We start from the raw sequence: 20,664 nt of genomic DNA, 5'->3' as shown, positions 1-20,664 counted from the left end.
CCTCCTCAATGGTCATTAATCTTCCAAGAAATTATTCCCACAAAACAATTCTTTCGAGTCTCTTCAAGCTTTCACTAAGATTCTCCTCAAAATCCTTTCAGCTTCTGCCCTCAGCCTAGTTCTAAAACTCCTTCCACACTTTAGGATTTTGGTATGGCAATTCCCTATTTCCTGGTACCAAAATCTGTATTATTTATCAATTGCTGTATAACAAATCATCCCCCAAAATTAATGGCTTAAAAAAAATAAATGTATTACTTCACGGTTTCTGTGGACCAAGAATTCAAGAGTGTCTTAGTTGAGTGGTTTTGGCCTAGGATATTTCATGAAGTTACAACCAAGACGTTGGCCAGGGCTGGAGTTATCTGAAGGTTTGAATAAGCTTGGAGGATTATATTGTTGTTGGTAGGAGGCCTCAGTTTTTTACCACATGGGCCTCTCCATAGGGTTACTTCTTATATCCTTACAATACAGCATCTAGATTCCTCCAAAGTGGGTGATATGAGTGAGAGCAAGGCTGCAATGAATTTTATGATCTAGAATTTGAAGTAACACACCTTCACTTCCACTATATTCTTTTCTTAAAAGCAAGTGATTAAGTCTACCCCACACTTAAGGAATTCTGATTCACCTCTTGAAGGGAGGCATATCAAAGAATTTATGAACATATCCTAAAACAACCACAGGGCTCTTAACAGAATCTTTCGTGAAGACACAAAGAAGTGTCTTCAATCAAAATTTTATGAAAGTGCAGAAATAGAGCTTTAAGTACCTGAACATTTGAAGCATTCAATTTCATACATGAGTTTTGTTTCTAGCATTCTTTCCACCTTCCTAATGTGTTGTTCTAGTTACAACATTTTAGTGAATATCTTACCAATTTTTATTTCATGCTTGTGCACAAACACACATGTATATGTACATATATAGAGACATAGAAAAAAAATTTTTATATATTGTTTTGTAGACTGCGTTATCATTCTTTAACTTTTTCACTTAGAGAATAAGACACAAAGGGCAGAAAGACTATAGTAGATTTTAAAGCTGAATTCTGAAACTTTGACTAATAAAATTTCATTTTATATTCTTCTAGCCTCTTTTCAGTTAATTTGTAAAATTGAACTCAAGTATGTGTTTATTACAAAAGTTATCTCAATTTTATCACTGACACTGTTTTATTTTTCTGTCTCTTCCTATGCTGATTTAATTTTCACTGGCATTTTTATTTTTCTGTCTGCTGATTTTTTTGGCCAAACTTCTGAAAAATGATCTTTTTTTGAGAGTGAATAAGTGTTGAGATTTACAAAAACAATTCTTATCGTATCTATCTATAAAATAGCATGGCTGGATAAATTTAAATCTATTAACTAGATTCATTATTTTAAAATACATTCTAGGTGAACAGTTAACAAGCAATGAAAGTGAAGATGATGAGATTTTCCAAAGAAAGAGTAAAAAAAAAAAAGGAAATGTTTTAGAATCCCCTGAGGTGAGTCGTTCAGTAATCACAGAAGTATGATCATAAAGGCATCTTCTCTCTCTTTACTTTTTTTTTTTTAACCTTTTACTTTATCTATTTATCTACTTTATCTAGGATCAGAAAAATAGTGAAGTTGATTCTCCTCTTCATGCTGTAAAAAAGCGCAGGGTTCCTCTAAACAAAGTAAGTAGATAAACATAATGTATAGTATGTTCAGATTCTTTTGGAGCAAATATTACAAGAAATATATTTGTATAGGTGAATGTCATTATGTTTGATCTTACAGGTATATAGTTAACAGAAAAATAGATATTACATCCTATGTGACTGGAATTTCTATTTTAATTTTATTCTCCTTTTAGAAACTATCCCTACTTTTGTCAGTACACATCAGCAATTCAGCAAATGTTTTTTTAAATACGTACTGTGTATATACAGTGTAAGGTGCTGGGGATACTATAAAGATTATATCTGATACTATTTTAAATCACCTATAATCTAATAGGAGACAAAGATAGGTAAATGGATTTTTGGGGGAGGAGGGGAGGTAAATGTATATATTTAATGTAATATTTTGAGTTAAGCATTAAGAAAAGATAATAAGCCCTTAGCCTAGACTTTGGAAGTTCTGGCAAGCTTCTTGAAGATAAAACCTTATTAAATCTTAAAGCATAGATAAGAGAAGGGAGAAGAGAAGGTATTGCCAACAGAATGAACATTTTAAAAAAGGACACAAAGTTGTGAAACAGCATATTATTAGATTGTAAAGACAAAGAGTGCCAGGAAATAACATTGGAGAAAAATCTGGGTCCATACTTGGTGTTTTTTCATTTGCTTACTGAATGGATTTGAAAGAAGGAAAGGATGACTTTCCAGTAGGACTGGTGTTTGGCTTGGGCTGTTAGGCAGATGTGTCACAAATCTAGAGAAGACAAGAAAGAGATAAGTTCATTGATGAACATGTTTGAGTTTGAGGTTTTGATGGGACAGTGAAGTGTCCCTGTCTGGAAGGCATTGGTGACTATGTGAATATGAAGTTTGGGTTGGAGGAGGGAGCAAGTCTTAAGCCTAATGTATTCATTTGTCATCAGCTCATGGCTGATAAGTAAATTTTGAGATGAGGAAATCTTGTGTGTTTTAATTCTCTAATAAAATCTGATAATTTGTGTAAAATTAATTAAAAATGCTGTCAGTCCGTATTAACTTTGTATACTCGTAGACTAGAAAAAATTACTTTAACTTGCTACCTTAACTAGAATGTCTGATCTGCTTCTCAGAAGTGAATTAAAATATTGATAATGCTGATGATCAAATCACTCAAAGTATTCCTATTAATTGAAATTATTTTAATAACTTTCTTTGATTCTTTTGATTGGTTTTAGATTATTCTGTAAAAGATGTAGTTGATAGACCCTCTCATCTAAATTCCTTATTTTTATATTGATTTTCTTGGTTTGAAAGGAGTGCTGTATGTTTGGACTGATTTTGTTGTTGTTGTTGTTGTTGTTGTCTATAAATAAGATAAATTTATTTGCGAAGGAATTGACTAAGAAATGCAGTGACTTTCTTATTAGCTTAAAATTATTTAATCAATACAACACAATTGCATTTCAAATAATCTTTGAAAGTTCCAAAGAGTCTTGAGGGTTTTAATTGCTATTTAATCAGATAGCAGCAGTTGAGTTACAGATTTCCATTTTAGAGAAAATGTTCTTTGTAGATCTAGCACTCTGACATATTTTCAGGCCAGATACAAGGGTTTTAAGTTACAAATTAATTTCATTTTTCTGTGGTTCACCAGGGCAGAGTTGGGGAGGGGAGTGGAGTGGGCCGGAGATGCTGATTCAGGGATCCATGGCTCCTGCCTTGTATACCTCAGGAGAGATGTACTTTCTTGCCAATGGGGCGGTTTCCCAAAAAGCAGAGAGGTGCTGCTGCCAATGACTCCAGTTAGCAAATCTGGATTGGACTTGGGTCTTTCACGTCCCCTAATGGCTCCTGCAGATATAAACCATGAACCACCTCGGACTAAGACTTGAGGTAGGAGTTTGCCTGGATCCCACTCATATCTGCTATACCTGCTCTGAGGACCCATGAAGTGAATGCAACATACTACAGTGGAACAAGCAATGGATACAAAATCAGAACCTCTAGGGCAGGAATCTGTGCTTTTACAAACATACTATAGTTTGAGAAGTCCTAGTCTAACCTTTTTTTTTTAAGTTTATTGGGGTAACATTGGTTAATACAATTATATAATTTTCAGGTGTACATTATAATTTGACATCTGTATATTCTATTGTGTATTTACCACCCAAAGTCCAGATTCCTTCAGCTATCACATATTCGATTCCCATTACCCACTTCACCTTCCCCCTACCCCCTATATTTGACCTCCTTTACCCCATCTACCTCCCGCCTCATCCTCTACCCACTACCCTGTGGTAACCACTAGTCTATAGTCCATGTCCATGAGTCTCTGTTTGTTTGTCGGACTGATTTTGATAGCTATATTTACAGACAACTATATTTTGTGAAGCCTTTCAGGATATTCTAAAGGAAACAGTTAAATTGAAAATATGTTTCATCAAATACATTTTATGTAATACTAAATTGAATGACTACTATCTTAGTATTACTTATATTACCTAATTGTATATCTTAGTACTTAGTATTACCTAATTTTTCAATCCTTAAGTATTATGTATTTGTAACATGGTTCTGAGTTGTGAGAGCATTTTATTTTTCTAACAAGAAAATGTTAGGCCAACTTTTAAAAGGAAAAAATGGAAGTGAAAGCAACAACCCTTGAGAAATACATTAAGATACAATAATCCAGTTGTATTTTCTTATGCAAGAATTTTATTAAATTATTATAGTTAGAGTTATCATCTAGTGATGAGAGTGAGAATTTTCACCAACAACATCCACAGTTAGAAGACTTCAAGAGTCAGAACAGGAACATCAAAAGAGGCATCAAAGTCCAAAACAGACAGAGTCACCTAAAGGTAAACTTTTTTCAGTCTTTAATTTCTATACATACGTATATGTACTATATGTATTTAATTAGTAAAGAACATTAGGTTTTACATAGAAGTAGATTTCTGTCTATAATTTCTTAATAGAAGAAAAAAATCTCCAAATTAAATATTTTTACCCAAATTTTACCTTTTTTACTGGAATTAAAATCTCAAGGTATGGTATTTTTGTTTTTGTGTGTGTGTGTTTGTTCTGAAACTATCTTGTAGTGCTGTGTTATTTTGAATTTCTAAATAAAGAAACTGTAGTGTATTGAGAATTTAAGATTCAAATTGAAGAAAACATAGAGACAGAAATCAGTTTTATTGTATTTGCTTTTATAATCATTGTAGTATTTTTCTTATCTCTATCCAATCTTCAAATCCTTGGCATTTAAAAAAAAATCCTTGGAAAAGAATTCTCAGCAGCTTTTTCTGATCAGTACTTTTATGGTGCAGTATATTCCTGGCAAAAATTAAAATAGCCAGAAGACTCAGGTGACTTTATTCTTATTTAAAAAAAAGAAAAAGAAAAACATTCTTTAAGCTGACATGCTGACTTGTACTTTATTTTACTTATAAGAATTATCATAAGAAATTTAGATGTGCTACTTTATCAATTCTTCTGGCAATTTTCTATTTTTATTTTATGGTCTTAAAAGAAATCTATTTTCCAAAACTATAAGTAAATGATTTTCTTAACAGTATCTTCTTGTTTTTTAATTTATCTTAGTTTGTAGCTAGGAAGTTTTTAGATAATGAAGCAGAGCTTACCCAAGAAGATGCAGAATATGTTTCATCAGATGAAAATGATGAGTCAGAAAATGAAAAAGATTCCTCATTGCTTGACTTCTTAAATGATGAGACTCAACTTTCACAGGCCATAGATGGTAAATGATATAATGATGCCTTTTTCTTTTAATTTTCAATGCTTCTAATGTGGCTGTATTTAAATATTTTAGCAACTTTTCAAAGAGCCTTGACTTTAAAGGGAATTAAATTTGGTTTGTATGAAATTTTTGGTCATTTTCATTCAAATTCTGTAGTATTTGCTTTATTTTAGACTTATTTGTTTATAGGCTTCTGCTAATTTGATTGTTTCTCCAGAACAACCTGGTTGACTTGGTGTTAAATGTTCATTTAACAAGTTTTTAGTGCCTACTACATGCCTGGTACTATGTAAGGTTCTTGAGAAAGCTATATCAGTGAAAACAATGGACAGAAATATCTCTGCCCTTATGAAGCTTACATTTAAATGGAAAGAGACAACAATAGATATAATAACTAAATTATGTAATATAAGATAAAAAAATTTATAAAAAATGAAAATGATGATTTGTTGTGGAAGGGGTTGTGGGTATTAATAATGGATAAGTTGCAATTTTATATAAGCTATTTAGGGCTAAACCTTATTGAGAAGGTGACATTCATATGATCACACTCTAGAATGAGATGAAGAATTTAACAATGTAGATTTTTAAAACCAGCTGAAGCACAAAGCCAAATTTATTAAATTTGCCAAGTAAAGGAGATTGACTTTTGGTAAAGTCTCTCCAGACAAGGCTTGAGTACATCTTATACATAATTCATTAAGAGAAGATGATTCAGATTGGCTATAATAGAAATAGGAAATATTTTGATGAGCTCTACAATGTTCTGGTCTTTTACAGATCTTGCCGTTTATTATGTTCTTGCAATCTCTGATATGATAAGACAGCAAAGTTTCCCAAGGTCCATGACTCTGAAAGAAAAGGTCCTGAAGTTTTCAGTGCTATGTCATTGATACTGACATGATTTGCAGGACAAGGTGTCAGCATTATGCCCTTGATGTTCATTTCTTAAGTATTCTGTGCTATAACTTTAAAAAATGATAGGCATATGAATCTCATGAATTGTGCTTAGTGACAAAAGGCAGATTTAACAAGTTATATACTGTATACTTTGATTTATACGACATTCTGAAAAAGATAAAGCTGTAGGGACAACAAATAGATTAGTGGTTACCATAACTATGCATTTGTTAAGACTCAGACCTATACCCTAAAGAGGATGAATTTTACTATATGTACATTATACCTAAAAAAAAAAATCTGAAAGCTCCTTGATTCTGAGCCCCTCTAAACAGTAAACTGTAAGTAAGGTCTCATTCTGTAGGGATTTAGCATGAGTAACAACTGGATAGTTAGGTCAAGAGGATATGTAATAGTTGAAGCTAGCTATGGAATTGAAGATAAGGAAAAGATTATTCAAGAAAAACTTATACATCTTGTACCAAGCACTATAGTCATTAAATTAGCAATGTTATACCTCAGTTTAACACGTTAATTAATCACCCCAAAATTAAGGGAAAATGGGAGACAAAAATAAAGTTGCTTTCTGATTATAACCTTAAAAAAAAAGATAGGCATAAATAAAAACCTGTACATTTGCTAGTTTTGGCTTGACTGAAAATTATGAAACCTATAAAATATTGGCTGTGGCTTTTGATGTTTATAAGCATGTTGGTTTTTTGTTGTTTTTTTTTTTTTTTCTGGATTTCTGGTTTTTTATTAAATACTTTCTATCTATGAATGAGAGTCCAAACATATGTCTTTGTGTTGGTTTTTTGTTGTTGTTTTTTTTTTGCCTGGATTTCTGGTATTTTATTAAATACTTTCTATAAATGAGGTACAGTCCAAAAGTCTTTGTATACATTTATTTTTCATGAATAGGCACTATCCTAATCCGTATTTTAGGAGGAGATAGCTGAGTTAAAGAGCTTAAATAAATTGTTCATGATCACCCAACTAGATGGTCTGATTTCGAAGGCAAAATTCTTAACTTCGTATTTTTGAATAATTGTTTTTAGATGTTTCAATATCTTTTAACTATCTTTTGTATATTACAATTCCATGAGGTTGGAATTATGTGAATTAGGAATAAGTCAAAGTTAAATAGTTTGCTAGTTTTCATTTAAATAATGTTGCTATTTGAAATTTTTATTCTTTACACAGATTCTGAAATGAGAGCTATTTACATGAAATCTTTGCGCAGTCCACTGATGAACAGTCGGTACAAAATGATCCATAAGAAACATAACATAAACATTTTCTCACAGGTATGAACTCCAGATAATTTCTTGATGGTGATGTCGAAATAAGTTCCTGTTAATGAAACCTTCATTTTGTTTCTGAAATTGGACTATCAGAGCTAATTGGGATTATTTCTGTCCTGAGTTAGGAAGGTAGACTAAATGAATTCTCGAAATCCCTTTTAGTACTAATTTGATCAAATTATCCTTCCTTTAATTTGAACTAATTAGAATATACTATTATTTTTCAGTTAGAAGCATGTTTATAGGAAGTGAATAAAACTTCACCATCTACTCATTAAATTTTTAATTCTTATGTTATATTTCTCTTGAAAACTTATTTTTTTCATAAAAATGTTATGTTCTAAAATTACAGATTTTCTATTGATGATAACATTTTTATATTAGTCTAAATTTATAAATTGCCGTGTTCACTCTGCTAATATGGTCATTCATATATCTCTGTACTTCCATTGTGTTTATTACGGAAATCATATTGTTTATAAATTACTGTTTGTTTTTCTGGGTACCTGCACTAGATTATTAATTTCTAAAGGGTAAGTCATTATTTTTTTATCCCTAAAGTACCCACTTTTTTCCATAAAGAATTATTCAGTATATGTTAGTTGAGCAAGTGACTGAATTAATAAAGTAAATGAAATAAATATTCATGAAGATCTTACATACTTAAAAAGAATATGTTAAATATGTGCTGATTTTATGAAAGAAATTTGTAATAGTCTTATTTGTATTTTTACTTTAGATTCCTGAGCAAGATGAATCCTATCTAGAAGACAGTTTTTGTGTTGATGAAGAGGAATCTTGTGAAAGCCAATCAAGTCAAGAAGTGTGTGTTGATTTTAATTTAATAAATGAAGATTGCTTTGCAGATGGGAGTAAAAAATATAAAACCCGACGTGCAGTAAAGCTAAGACAAGTGGAGATGAGACAAAATTGTGCACATTCAAAAAAGAAATTATCCAGAATTATTTTACCAGATGATTCAAGTGAGGAGGAGAACAATGTAAATGATAAAAGAGAATCCAATACAGTGGGTAACCAAAGCATGGTTAAAAAGAGCAAACAACAGGACCATTGTTTGAATTTAGTGCCTTCTGGATCTTCCTTGCAGTCCAAGGACCATTCTAATCCAATTGTTAATCTATTGCCAAAGGAGAGACAACAGACAGCACTTAATTTAAAGGATACAGTTTCTGATGTCTGGGACTTCAAACCTCAGAGCAATAATAATATTGAACGTACCTCAACATCGTTCACTACTGTTGAGTCAAAGAAAGACTTTCCAATTCAGTTAAAGGTATGGATCAAAGTAGAGGAAAAAAACCTTCATATGTTTACCAAAAGGTGTTTTTTTATTTTGTTTTGTTTTGCTTTCTTTTGTGTTTTGTGTTAAATAACCAGGTCAAAGAAAAATTAGCTAGTGATGAAATTAATTCTTCAAACAAGAAAACAGCACACTAAATTATATAGACAATTTATATATAGATGCTTAGTTTTTATAATTTTAAATGTGTTAATAGTTTTCTTAATAACGCTCTTTAAGGAAACTTGCTAATTTTATAAAAAGACTGTTTGAAAGTGGGCTTCTTGCAAGGCAAAATTAGCAGAAATTACATGCTCAGTAGTTTCCCCCAGATTAACTTTTCTTTACCCTAAAGACTTAAGGTATGTAGCTCTCATCTCTTTATTGGGGAGAACAGAGGTATCACCTTATTTCCTTCCTTTAGATTTCTTTCTTTCTAGAACAGCTAAGTAGTCCAGTTTCCAGGTTCTCCCTATCTCCCTATTGCTGAACAATCCCTAAAACCATTTTTAGTTTTTAAGAGTTTATAGTTACAGCAGTTTTACTAAAATAGGGGTTAAAATCATAGTAATAGGAACTGTAAATATAGATTCATTTCCTTTCTTGTCATTTCGGAGTGAAATCTAGATCTAGACTTCTATTTCTTTTATTCCGGGTTTTCCAGTCCATCTTGCATTGGCACCAAGCTCCAGGGTCTACACAATGGCTCTCAAATTGATGTTTCCAGTTTTAAATTGTCCCCAGGCTTTTTTTTTTTTTTTGCACAAAGTTATTTCTTGAAGGTTTAATTAGGATAAAGCTGACTAGATTAAGTCTTATAATAGATTGGAGATCATGAAAGTACTTAATTTCTCTGAGCCTTAGTATCCTCAGCTGTAGTATAAAGATAGTAACCCTAAGAGTCAAGGTTGGTAATATATGCACAATACTTTAAAACCCAGTAAGCACTTTCTACATTTCTACTTTAGCATGTTCTAACTAAAAAATTGACATAGGCTAGTAATACTTTGAGGACTATGAAAAAAGATACACAGATTTTAACAGAAATGTATTTTAGATTTTCATCTATTATCTAATATTCCATATAGTATGATTCTTTTTTCCCTTGAAATTATGAAAGGAAAGAATTTGAGAAGACAGAAAATAAACTAAATATCCAGTCAAAACCCATTAGTTACTAAAAATGAAAACATTTATTTTGTCATGTATATTACAAACAGTATTCCTTGTCTGTCATTTACCTTCTTGTTTTGTTTGTAGTGGTTTTTGCCATAGGAAGAGGTAACTGTTTTATACAGTCCAAATTTTTTTCTTTATAGTTTCTGACTTTAGTGTCATGTTTAGAAAGCCATTTTCTACTTCAAGATAACTACATATATCCAGTATTTTTTTTTAGTTGCCATTTCTTCCTTCATTACATTTATTCTTTTTTGTTTTTTGAAACTGAATATATTGTAAAGATTATTTCTGAGTTATTTGGACTTCCATCTTTAGCTTATGACGTAGCAAGCTGGAAAGAGCATTGTTCCCATCCTTATAACAACAACAAAAAAGCCAGGTAATCTACAAAATCATAAGTTTACTTGATTCTTATGGAGCTGAAGTTGCAGAGCAACCAATTAGTCTGATATCTAAGGAAAGACCAGTGCTTCCAGTGAGAGAGTTGCTGATTTGGAACAGTCGCTGGGTATTATACAATCTGGTAAGAAGAATTCAGCTAAAACTTTAATGAATTACAAAAGGCAGTGGACTAGCATGGGAGTTTAGAACCCCTGGGAGTTGCAGCAGAACGGAATTTGCAACCTTTCATGGGCCTATTTCCACAGACTCATCAGGTGTTCACAGGAAAGACAGAATCAGAGAAAGCCTCCTTCCTGGTGCAGGCCTTGTGGAAGCGACCAGCCGTTACTGTGGAGAAGAAACCAAACTCTATCTGGTTCCTTCTGCCCTATTTCCCCTGTGGAACAAAAAGCTTTGAGCAACTAGGAAAAGAGTAGCAAACCCTAAAGCCATTAGGGCCTAGGCAAGGACCCTTTGCAGATGGAGGAAGGGGATAAGAAAAAAAATGCTCTATACCCGAGAAGGCACAGGAAAACATATTGGGCCTAGAACATTAGAGATCTCCAACCACTGGGAAAGAAGGCAGGGTCACTGAGAAGGTTCCACCTTTGAGACCCAGGGACAGAAGTCCTACCCAAGACAGACTGAACCAGGGAGAATAGAACTCCCTTCTCCATACCAGCAACAGGATGCTCCTAGTGCTCCCTCCAACCAGGCTAGCAAGCACTAAGTAACAAATAAAAGCAATCTCTGCTGAGGAAGGAACAATTGTCTGGGAAGAGGACCTCCATGAGGCTCAGGCTCACAGAGAAGACCTAAAGCTGAGAGAACATTTAGAAAAATCATCTGGCAACCCAGCCCCCACCCTAAATACAAAGTGACACTACCAATTTTAAAGCCTCTGACTATACCTAAAGTAATCATAGCAATAAGAAAACCCAAACCAAACTCAAATTTGACTAAATTTACTCAGCCCTACACACTAAAGGCCAAGCAAAAGAAAGGCATACCTGTTTCTAGGCATAAATACTATTTACCTGAATTACCACAGTTTTACACAAGATGTTTGGTTACTCAAGAACTAGACTCAAATATGACTCAGATGTTGGACCTATCAGAATTAGGGAATTTAAAATAACCGTGATTAATATGTTCAAGACTCTAGAGGAAAAGTAAAACAAACATACATGAACAGATAGGGAATATTTTCTGAGAAATGGAGAATATAAAGAACAAAGTGGAAATGCTAGAATGGAAAATATAGTAAGAGAGATGAAGAATGTGTTCAGTGGGCCCATTAGTAGACGCCATACGGTCATGGAAGGAACCAACAAGCTTAAAGCAAGGTCAGTAGAAATGACCCAATCTGAAAAATGAGTGAAAAAACAAATGGAGCATCTAAGAGCTATGGGACTGCATCACTAGTCTAAGATACATATAGTTGGCATTAATAAGAGAAGAGGGTAGAAGATACATTTCAACAGACAGTGGCTGAGATTTTCCAATATTAATGAACATTGGTATACAAATATCTGAGTTTGTTTTCACTTCTTTTGGGTAATACCTAGGAGTTACTGGGTTATGGAGTAATTCTGTTTCGCTTTTTGAGGAATCGCCAAATCGTTACCTACAGTGGCTGCACCATTTTACATTTCTACCAGCAGTGTACGTTCCAGTTTTTTCACAGTCTCATCGACACTTATTTTCCTTTTTTTTTTTTTTTTAAATAGCCATTCTACTAGGTGTGAAGTGGTGGCCTGGTCCTCCATCTACATAGTCCCTTTGGTTATGTTGAAGAAAAAAGTAAAAAGAAAGTAAAAAGTATCCGTAAGGAAAATCACCTTCAGGTTTGTGGCCCTAATATACACTTAACCTAACCATGATCAATGTTTTTCATTTTTTCAGGTTGGTAGTACTTCGGAGGATTCTAGCACTTCAGTAGCATCCTCTTCCAATCCAAGACCAAGTTTGGCTGGCACACATGGTGCTCTTAGACATCCACGGGAAAACCAGAGAACTTGTATTCTTGTAGATAGTCGTGAAATCACTTCTGGTTCAGAAATAATTTCTTCACTAAGAGCAATTCATGGCTTTCAAGTAGAGGTCTGTCCTCTTAATGGTTGTGATTACATTGTGAGTAACCGCATGGTGGTAGAAAGAAGGTCTCAGTCTGAAATGTTAAATAATATTAATAAGAACAAGTTCATTGACCAGATCCAGTACCTGCAGAGCATGTTTGAAAGAGTATGTGTGATTGTGGAAAAAGACAGAGAAAAAACAGGTTTGTACTTTAAAATATTTTTGTTTATGAGGCTGTAAAGGAACTTGACTATTATTTAGTTTTCTTCTATTGTCAGGATGTGGGAAGCTCTTGTAATACCTGATTGATGAATATCATTTCATATTTACTTAGTGCCATGTTTTTCATTAGTCATCGTGTTTAACTGCAGATCATGAGAATTGAAAGGTGATAAACTGAAGGCAAGTGAACCTTATCATGTCTTTTTCAGAAGCTCCAGAAAGGACGAGGGCCTTAAATAAGGCGGCAACGGGGAAAAGTAGGATCCAGGAGGTTTAGGAAGCGGAATTAGCGGGAAGAGTCAAGAATTACTCTTGAGTTGACCAATTTCTTGGTTATTGGGCAGTTAGGTAGTGGTGCTTTTTATTGAAATTATAAGAGAAGCAGTAGAATTGAGGGACAAGAGGTGTTTAGTGTTGAACACATTAAGATGAGTTCTCAAAGGGTCACTGAAATGGATATCTAGGATGCATTTGAGAATGCAAGATTGGAGCTTAAGGTGGGGAATTTCTATGGGTAATATTTAATTATATTGGGAATCCCTGAGAATAGTGAAAAAATCAGAGGATATGGAATCAGAAGATGTACTGAGTTCTGTTGTCTCAATTGCTATGTGACATTTGCATTGATAAATCACTCCCTCTGAAGAATTAATAATGTACTTGTCCTATTCATCTTGTGATGTTGAAGATTAAGTGAAATCATGTGGGTGAAAGCCACTATGGAAAAATTCAAGAATTATACAGTCATTATGTAAAAGGAAATCATGTAGTTTATGTAAAACATTGGTTTGGTAATTTAACAGTGTACGTTTTCATCACCGTGCAGCGCTTGGTGAACCACGTGATCTTGGATAAGTCACTCTTTATCTTTCAATAATCCAGTTTTTTAAAAAAATTTCACAAGGCTCTAGATTATGTGATATCTTGGGTCTTCTTAGTGCTAAAATGCTACAATTTGCTCTCTACCAACGTATCCTTTATAAAGGAAATAGATTTGGAATAAAGATGAAAGTAACATGGCAAAAGTTAAGGAAAAGGTTTTTTTTTTTTTTTTTTGGCATTTCAAAAATGCCCAAAAGAGGATATGGGTAGAATATGGAAAGAAAATGAAAGGGAAAGGTAGGGAAGTAAATTAATAGACAAGAGTTAAAGGTTACATTAAAATGGGTGTGCAGGGTATTGAGTTACTCTTGAAATAAATATATAAGAATTTTATATCAGTAAAACCAATAATTATGAACTCTTCATCAGCTAGCATTATGAAGAATTTTATTATAGACAAGTAATATAGTCTTGGCTTTTAGGAATGAATTATCTAAGAATATAAGCTCTTCCCTGCCTACTCACCTTCCTATGTTGATTCCAATTCAAGACATTCATAAAGACAGTTCTATTTTATCTCAGCTATTTGAGAATCTCTTTAAATCTTTAGCTGTAGGGTTTTCATTAGCATAATGTGGCACTAGTTTGCTTAATGGTATAGATCTTGAGATTTTAATAATAAAAGTATGGTATTAATAATTCTAGTTAATGTAAGTTACTAAGATTTGCATTTTCCTAAATATGAAATATTTAGGAGACACATCCAGGATGTTTAGGAGAACAAAGTGCTATGACAACCTGCTGACTACCTTAATTGGTGCTGGAATCCGAATTCTTTTCAGTTCCTGCCAAGAAGAAACTGCAGATTTGCTAAAGGAACTGTCTTTAGTGGAACAAAGAAAGAATGTTGGTATTCATGTTCCAACAGTGGTGAACAGTAATAAATGTGAGGCACTTCAATTTTATCTAACTATTCCCAATGTAAGTTATATAACTGCACTAAATATGTGTCACCAGTTTTCATCTGTGAAGAAGATGACAAACAGGTATGTCTATTTCAATATTTTTAAATAGTTCCTTTTAAATGATTCTTAGAAGCATTTTATAGAAATTTTAATGTTTTGTTTTTTTTTTTAAAATAAAGGGGTACAGTGTCTTTATTGGCATTGCCTTTGAGGAGCTTAGAGCCCTATTGCAAACTAGACAGCACTTATATTAAATCTTGCATTCTCACACTTCTGGACTGTTCTGTAACTAGAAAAATGTTCGCATTGAACATTTGCTAGTTTTTGATTATTATACTGCTTGAAAAGGAAGATTTTAGAAAATAGGTTAAATTAAAGGCCCATGTAAGATGTTGAAATTATTACATACAATTTTAAATATGGGAAACAAGCTTTTGTCTTAAACTAAAGCTAAAGACATATTAACTGGATGTAGAATGCTTAGGAAGAAATGATTTTCTTAAAGGCTTTTATGTTTGGTGTTCTTTAAGCAAGATAATATTAAATTTTATAAGTCAAAAGTTCTAGTGTAACGTTTTGTCTAATTTATTTTTCAGTTCACCTCAAGAAATCTCCATGTGTGCACAAATAACTCGTCAAAAGGCTGAGGAGATCTATAGATATATTCACTATATATTTGACATTCAAATGTTACCAAATGGTCTTAACCAAGGTAGACTGAAATCTGACGTATGATCAGACTGCTCAAGGTGCGGTTATCAAAGAATTCTCATGCATTTCAATAATCATTGCTATGGGTTGTGATTATCAGTTTAAAATATGTAAATAAGAACACTTCCATATCTACTCTTTCATATTTTTATTTATATATATATTTAAAAATCTGATGTTCAATAATCATTCGATTAGACTGAAGCTTTTTCTTCAATAATAAAAGGTTATTGAAAGTGCTATTAAGAAAGTGAAAGCTAGAGATGTATTATGGAATTTTCCCAAAGATTTTAGTACTGTCATTGCGATTTGTTAACATAATATGTTGATGGATTTGACTGTTGCCAACTTAATGGTTATAAACAATTTTTCTTATATATAAACTATAACGTCTCAAGTATTTTAAATGTCCTGAGTCTATATACACATTGGATAAGGTGTGGGTGGTAGGTATATTAAGTGCCCCAGTAACTAAGAAAGTAGAAAGTGTAACTGAATATGTATAGCTTACCAAAGGTAACCCAATCAAGTACTCAAATCCTATTAGTATAAACTCCAACCTACATTACTTTTTCTGTTGTTGGACTTGACTTGGAAAATTGTTTTAGTATAGGTTAGCTATTAAATATGGACTTTCATTGTGACCCATTACTGTCTGTGATGCTATTACAATGTATGTATCTGCAACAGCTGAGGCTCTTCTTTCTAATCTAGTGCTAAAGCAGCCCTTAATTATGGATCCTCCACTTTCCCCATTTAAAGTCCTTTATTCTCTGGTTGCCTTTTTTTTTTTTTCTTCTTTTACATTGTGGGGAGTTGAACCAACTTCACAGCAGAGCGCTTTTCTTTCTGTAGACTTGGCAGAGACTTCAGAGCTTATCTAATTTAAATTGCTTTTCTTTTTCCTTTATCAGATGATAAAAGTGAGGGCCAGAAACAAGTGACTTACAGAAATCTAGAACCAAAACCCAGGAACTGGATATAATTCTCTTTCACTAAAAAGTTACTCTAATTGTAAATTTAGCTCCTTTGGGGTAGCAGAAATTTTCAATTCTTCTGAAAGCAACTGATCTCATATTTCTGCTTTTCAGTAATTGTCAAAGCCAGAGAGAAAAGAAGTTTTATAAGTTATTGGCTGATATGCAGTTATGAACATATTATCTCTAAGGTTCAAATTCACCCTTGCTCTGCTTATGATGGACTGGACTTTCTGAGCATTTCTCCCCATGGTGAGCTTGATTTAAGCTTTGTCTGTGGAAGGAAGATAAGGGCTTTCAGCAATGCATGTGAGCAGGGACATGTGGTAGTGTTCTGCCCCCGCTATACGCCGGAAGCATGCAGTTTCACAGCCACTAGGACCAATGACCACATTGCAGCACCTCCCATTCAGACACCAGTGTGCTCAGATTTTGTATCTACCCAGCAGACAAAATATTTCATAAATTAACATGATATAAGGGACATAACTAGAGGATTTTATTTCTGCTTGCTGTGTAGAGAGTTCTGTCCCTATTTAAGCTGCAAAAGCTCTCATTGGTAGCACTTAACTATCACCCCTATTGATTATCAGTCCATCTTATTGTTTTCCTTTGAGCCCTAAGATTTTTTTCACTTTTAAGTCTTCTTTGGATGTTACCTTAAATATTACTAGCTTATCTCATGGCCTAATGGGAAGAAATGGGACTAACCAGGAACTTGGTAGGTGGGATACAGAACAGACTAGGAAGGACGCTGCAGTTGATACGATACAGGGACTATGGGGAGCGAAGCGGGGAGTGTCACTTTGTTTGTGTCAAGTCTATGCTATTTCAAAATTATGCTTCTCATTAAAGAATTTAACTACTTTATAACTTCTAAAATACTATTAACGTCAAGCAGCATGGTATTATACTAAATATTGGTAACTTAAGTTCGACTCTTTTCTTTAAAGCCACTCTAAAATAACCTCATGTTTTCCATCATACACCTGTCAAGTCTTTGTGGCAGAAACAAGCAGGATAGTTTAAAGGAGAATAATCTTAGTCTAACTGCACTATTCTTTTTAAATCTTGTGTTTCTACAAATCCTATAGTTACATAACTGACCATTATTGACTAAATTCTTAGGACACAAGAAAATGTATTTTTTACTAAAAATTCTGGAATATTTTGAGGAAACAAACTGAACCAGTAATAAGATGCCTGTTTTGTTTCTATGGTCCTACAATTAAAAGATACACACACACACACACACAAATATTATAAAAGCAAACTAATTTTATTTGAACCTAACTAGAGAGAAAGGGTAGGGAGAATATGTACTGTAACCAGAGGGGAACAGCCTGTGTCAAGTTTTAAAACATAATGGCAGAATAAGCTAAAAAGTTCTAAAAGAGCTACTATCTAAAAGGAAGACAATGTTTATTATGACATATTAACTTAACTGCTGACAATGGTAGACCTTGAATGTATGTCTAATCCAGTTTTTTTTAATACTGAGACCAAATTTAAGCTGTGTCTGCATATGTAAATAAGGCTTAAGAATGCAACAAAATCTGTTCCACCTGAAAAAGCAATAAAAGTTTACATCAGTTTCATATATATGCCGATCACAAGTTTTAAGAAAAACAATTAGGAGAAAAGAAAGCATATGAAAGTTTCGACAACACGTAATTTAAACATCAATTCTGGCTTGTATACCAAGTGGTGGAAAATGCTAACTCAAAGTTTTCGTGAATTCAGTAGCTACCAATACAATCTATCTTTTATTCTCCCCCACCTCCTCCCTTAAGGATAGCAGTATTTTCTTGAAAGCTGTTTAAAAATCTGGTTTGGAGCATGATTTTCATAACAGACTCAGATGCTTATGAGACTTATTTAGATGTATTTTAACAAAAACAAATTTAGAAATATCTATATAACAAGCAAAATAAATTTCCTTATATTTTTAGTAAGCTAAAACAATGAGGAATATTCTAAAGGATCTTTAACTTTGAATAATAAACACATAAGTCCTTTGAAAAAGAGTCCACAATTTCACATGAAACTACATTATAAATATAGGTACTCTAAATGAAGATACACATACAGTCTTCTTCATATAAATCCTGGAAATTTCTCATTTTTACTATGAAGAATCAGAGTTTGAAAAATAATAATCTTTCTCTTCTTCATCTAAAGATTCCATAGCATTAGTGAAAAGTTTTCCGATATTAGAGTTTTCTAATTCTGAAACAAAAAGTTTAATAAAAAAGATTAGTATATTTCTAAAAGTCATTTCAATGAAATTGAAAATAACTAAGAAACCAAATGGTAGATATGCCCATTTGAGAGCAATTAATTTAATACCATGTTAATAAAGAGACGACCCTATAATAGAATTGAGCTACAAAAGAAATACAAGTATGTTACCTTTGTTAAATGGGGTTTTTCTTGATGCTGGACTTGAAGAATCATTTTCAACCTACAAGAGAGTTCATATTAATAGCTAAATGGTACCTCCTATGAAGCCTGCCTCAAACCTAGACAAAATTAAGTATGCTTTATCCCCAGAGTATTTATAACACCACCTGATCACATATAATTATATGTGAAATGTCTAATTCTTTTCTAAGCTGAATTTTTCTGGAGGCAAGAACAACCATGACTTCTTCAATGTTGTTTCCCACTGCTGGCAAACATGACTATAAGAAAACATTACAAACTAATGCAACAGCAGCTAAGAATGAAAGTCTATGGGCCTCTGAAAACTGTCAAAATCTACTACTTATTCTATTACATTACACTAGCAAAATTTAAATTCTCTGTACTTTAAAATCTTGGCTAAAATGGTAATTTATATTGTAAGCTTTCAGTGTATAATGTATGCTTACATACATAAGTGCTTTTTAAACTACTGGCCATAGCCGATTATCTTTAAAAAATGAAAACAGAAATATGACAGCGTATACTCACGATGCTAAGGGTAACTAACGATTTTTGACAGTTTTGAGATACAAACTTGTGTTTACAGATTGTAATGTAAATGTTTTTTTTTTTCCCCTATGAAGTGAGTCAAAACCCAATTACATGTTTTAGCTCTCAAAATCAGTTGGTGAGATAAACTAGTATCATGATCCCCACGTCAGACCATACATGAATGAGATTACAAAGCTCAAGAAGCTTGCTTTCTCATAAAGCTAGTATAGATCAGACATTGAAATTAGAACTTTTAACATTAAATCTTTTAAATCTTTTATCCTCACATGGGCTACAGAATATTACTATAAAAAATTGGGCTACAGGTAGAGAAATTGTCCATTAAACACCATGAACAACAAAGGTGACAAGGCATCTCAGAAAGAAAGAGAAAAATCTCCAGAAAATAAGCTTACAGACATAGAAATATGCGACTTAAATGACAGAGACTTCAGGATGGTACTTCTGAAAAAACTCAATGAGAACCAAAACAAATCATATCAACAATTTCAGGAATTAAAAAAAAAAAAACAACTAGAGCAGAACAAGGAGATTGAAACCCTCAAGAAGAACAGAATAGATATTCTAGAGATGAAGAACACACTGCAAGACTTGGAAAATGAAATAGCAAGCCTGGGAAATAGAGTCAACCAAATGGAGGAAAGGATCAGTGATATCAAGGACAGAAATCTAGAAATAAATCAGAAAAAAGAAGAGAGAAACCGAAGAATGAAAACTAATGAAACAGAAATACAAGAACTAGCTGATACCATCAGGAGAGGAAACATAAGAATAATGGGCATTATCGAAGGGGAGGAGCAGGACCTAGAAAGCATTTTCAGATAAATAATGGATGAGAAATTCCCAAATCTAAGGAATAAGATGGAGCTTGGAATTCAAGAAGCCAACAGAACACCCAATTATCTCAACCCAAAAAGGCCTTCACCAAGACACATTATATTAAAATAATCAAAAATCAACGACAAAGGCAGAATTCTCAAAGCAGCCAAAAAAACAAAAGGTAAACCCATTAGATTATCCTCAGACATTTCAATGCAAACCTTACAAGCCAGAAAGGAATGGAATAAAATATTTAAACTATTAAATTAAAGGAATTACCAGCCTAGAATAATGTATTCAGCTAAGCACTCCTTTAGATATGAAGAAGAAATTAAGACTTTTCCAGACATACAAAAATTGAGGGAATCTCCACTATGAGGCCCGCACTACAGGAAATACTGAAAGGTGTCAGCTCATCTAAAACAAAATAACAAAAGAATACATAATTAGGAGTAAAGTGACTATCAGGCAAATAGAAGCAGAGGAGTGCAGCCCTTACTAAGGACAGGGCATTATAGGCTTAAATAATAATAAGAGAATTGCTATAGCAAGATAGTGATGAACATTCAGCATACATAGGGACAAACTGAGATAACAATGAGTGAAAAGGAGAGGATTCAAAGCTCCAAATTCAAAAAA

The 20,664-nt window shown here is 33.0% G+C and overlaps 2 protein-coding genes across 9 annotated transcripts in view; one reads left to right on the top strand and one right to left on the bottom strand.

Moving 5' to 3' along the window:
- The window catches only part of FANCM (Fanconi anemia complementation group M), a 66,255-nt gene that overhangs the window by 30,261 nt on the left and 15,330 nt on the right, over positions 1–20,664 (top strand). For both annotated transcript variants that reach the window (XM_015597680.2, XM_015597679.2), the window contains exons 16-24: positions 1,398–1,489; positions 1,595–1,663; positions 4,360–4,488; positions 5,231–5,387; positions 7,491–7,594; positions 8,331–8,885; positions 12,357–12,732; positions 14,329–14,620; positions 15,136–15,288. In XM_015597680.2, the coding sequence (XP_015453166.1) occupies positions 1,398–1,489; positions 1,595–1,663; positions 4,360–4,488; positions 5,231–5,387; positions 7,491–7,594; positions 8,331–8,885; positions 12,357–12,732; positions 14,329–14,620; positions 15,136–15,274 (1,913 nt within the window). In that variant the 3' untranslated portion in view covers positions 15,275–15,288. The remainder of the gene's footprint in view (positions 1–1,397; positions 1,490–1,594; positions 1,664–4,359; positions 4,489–5,230; positions 5,388–7,490; positions 7,595–8,330; positions 8,886–12,356; positions 12,733–14,328; positions 14,621–15,135; positions 15,289–20,664) is intronic.
- Positions 17,486–20,664, bottom strand: part of MIS18BP1 (MIS18 binding protein 1) — a 46,278-nt gene continuing 43,099 nt past the window's right edge. For all 7 annotated transcript variants that reach the window (XM_025040344.1, XM_025040343.1, XM_006922692.3 and 4 more), the window contains 2 exons: positions 18,640–18,691; positions 17,486–18,456 (listed from right to left, as the gene is read on the bottom strand). In XM_025040344.1, the coding sequence (XP_024896112.1) occupies positions 18,356–18,456; positions 18,640–18,691 (153 nt within the window). In that variant the 3' untranslated portion in view covers positions 17,486–18,355. The remainder of the gene's footprint in view (positions 18,457–18,639; positions 18,692–20,664) is intronic.

This window comes from Pteropus alecto, unplaced genomic scaffold, assembly GCF_000325575.1.
Source record: "Pteropus alecto unplaced genomic scaffold, ASM32557v1 scaffold38, whole genome shotgun sequence".
NCBI classification, from domain to species: Eukaryota; Metazoa; Chordata; class Mammalia; order Chiroptera; family Pteropodidae; genus Pteropus; species Pteropus alecto.
The sequence above is the reverse complement of the archived record's forward strand: the minus strand, read 5'-3'. Positions and strand labels throughout refer to the sequence as shown.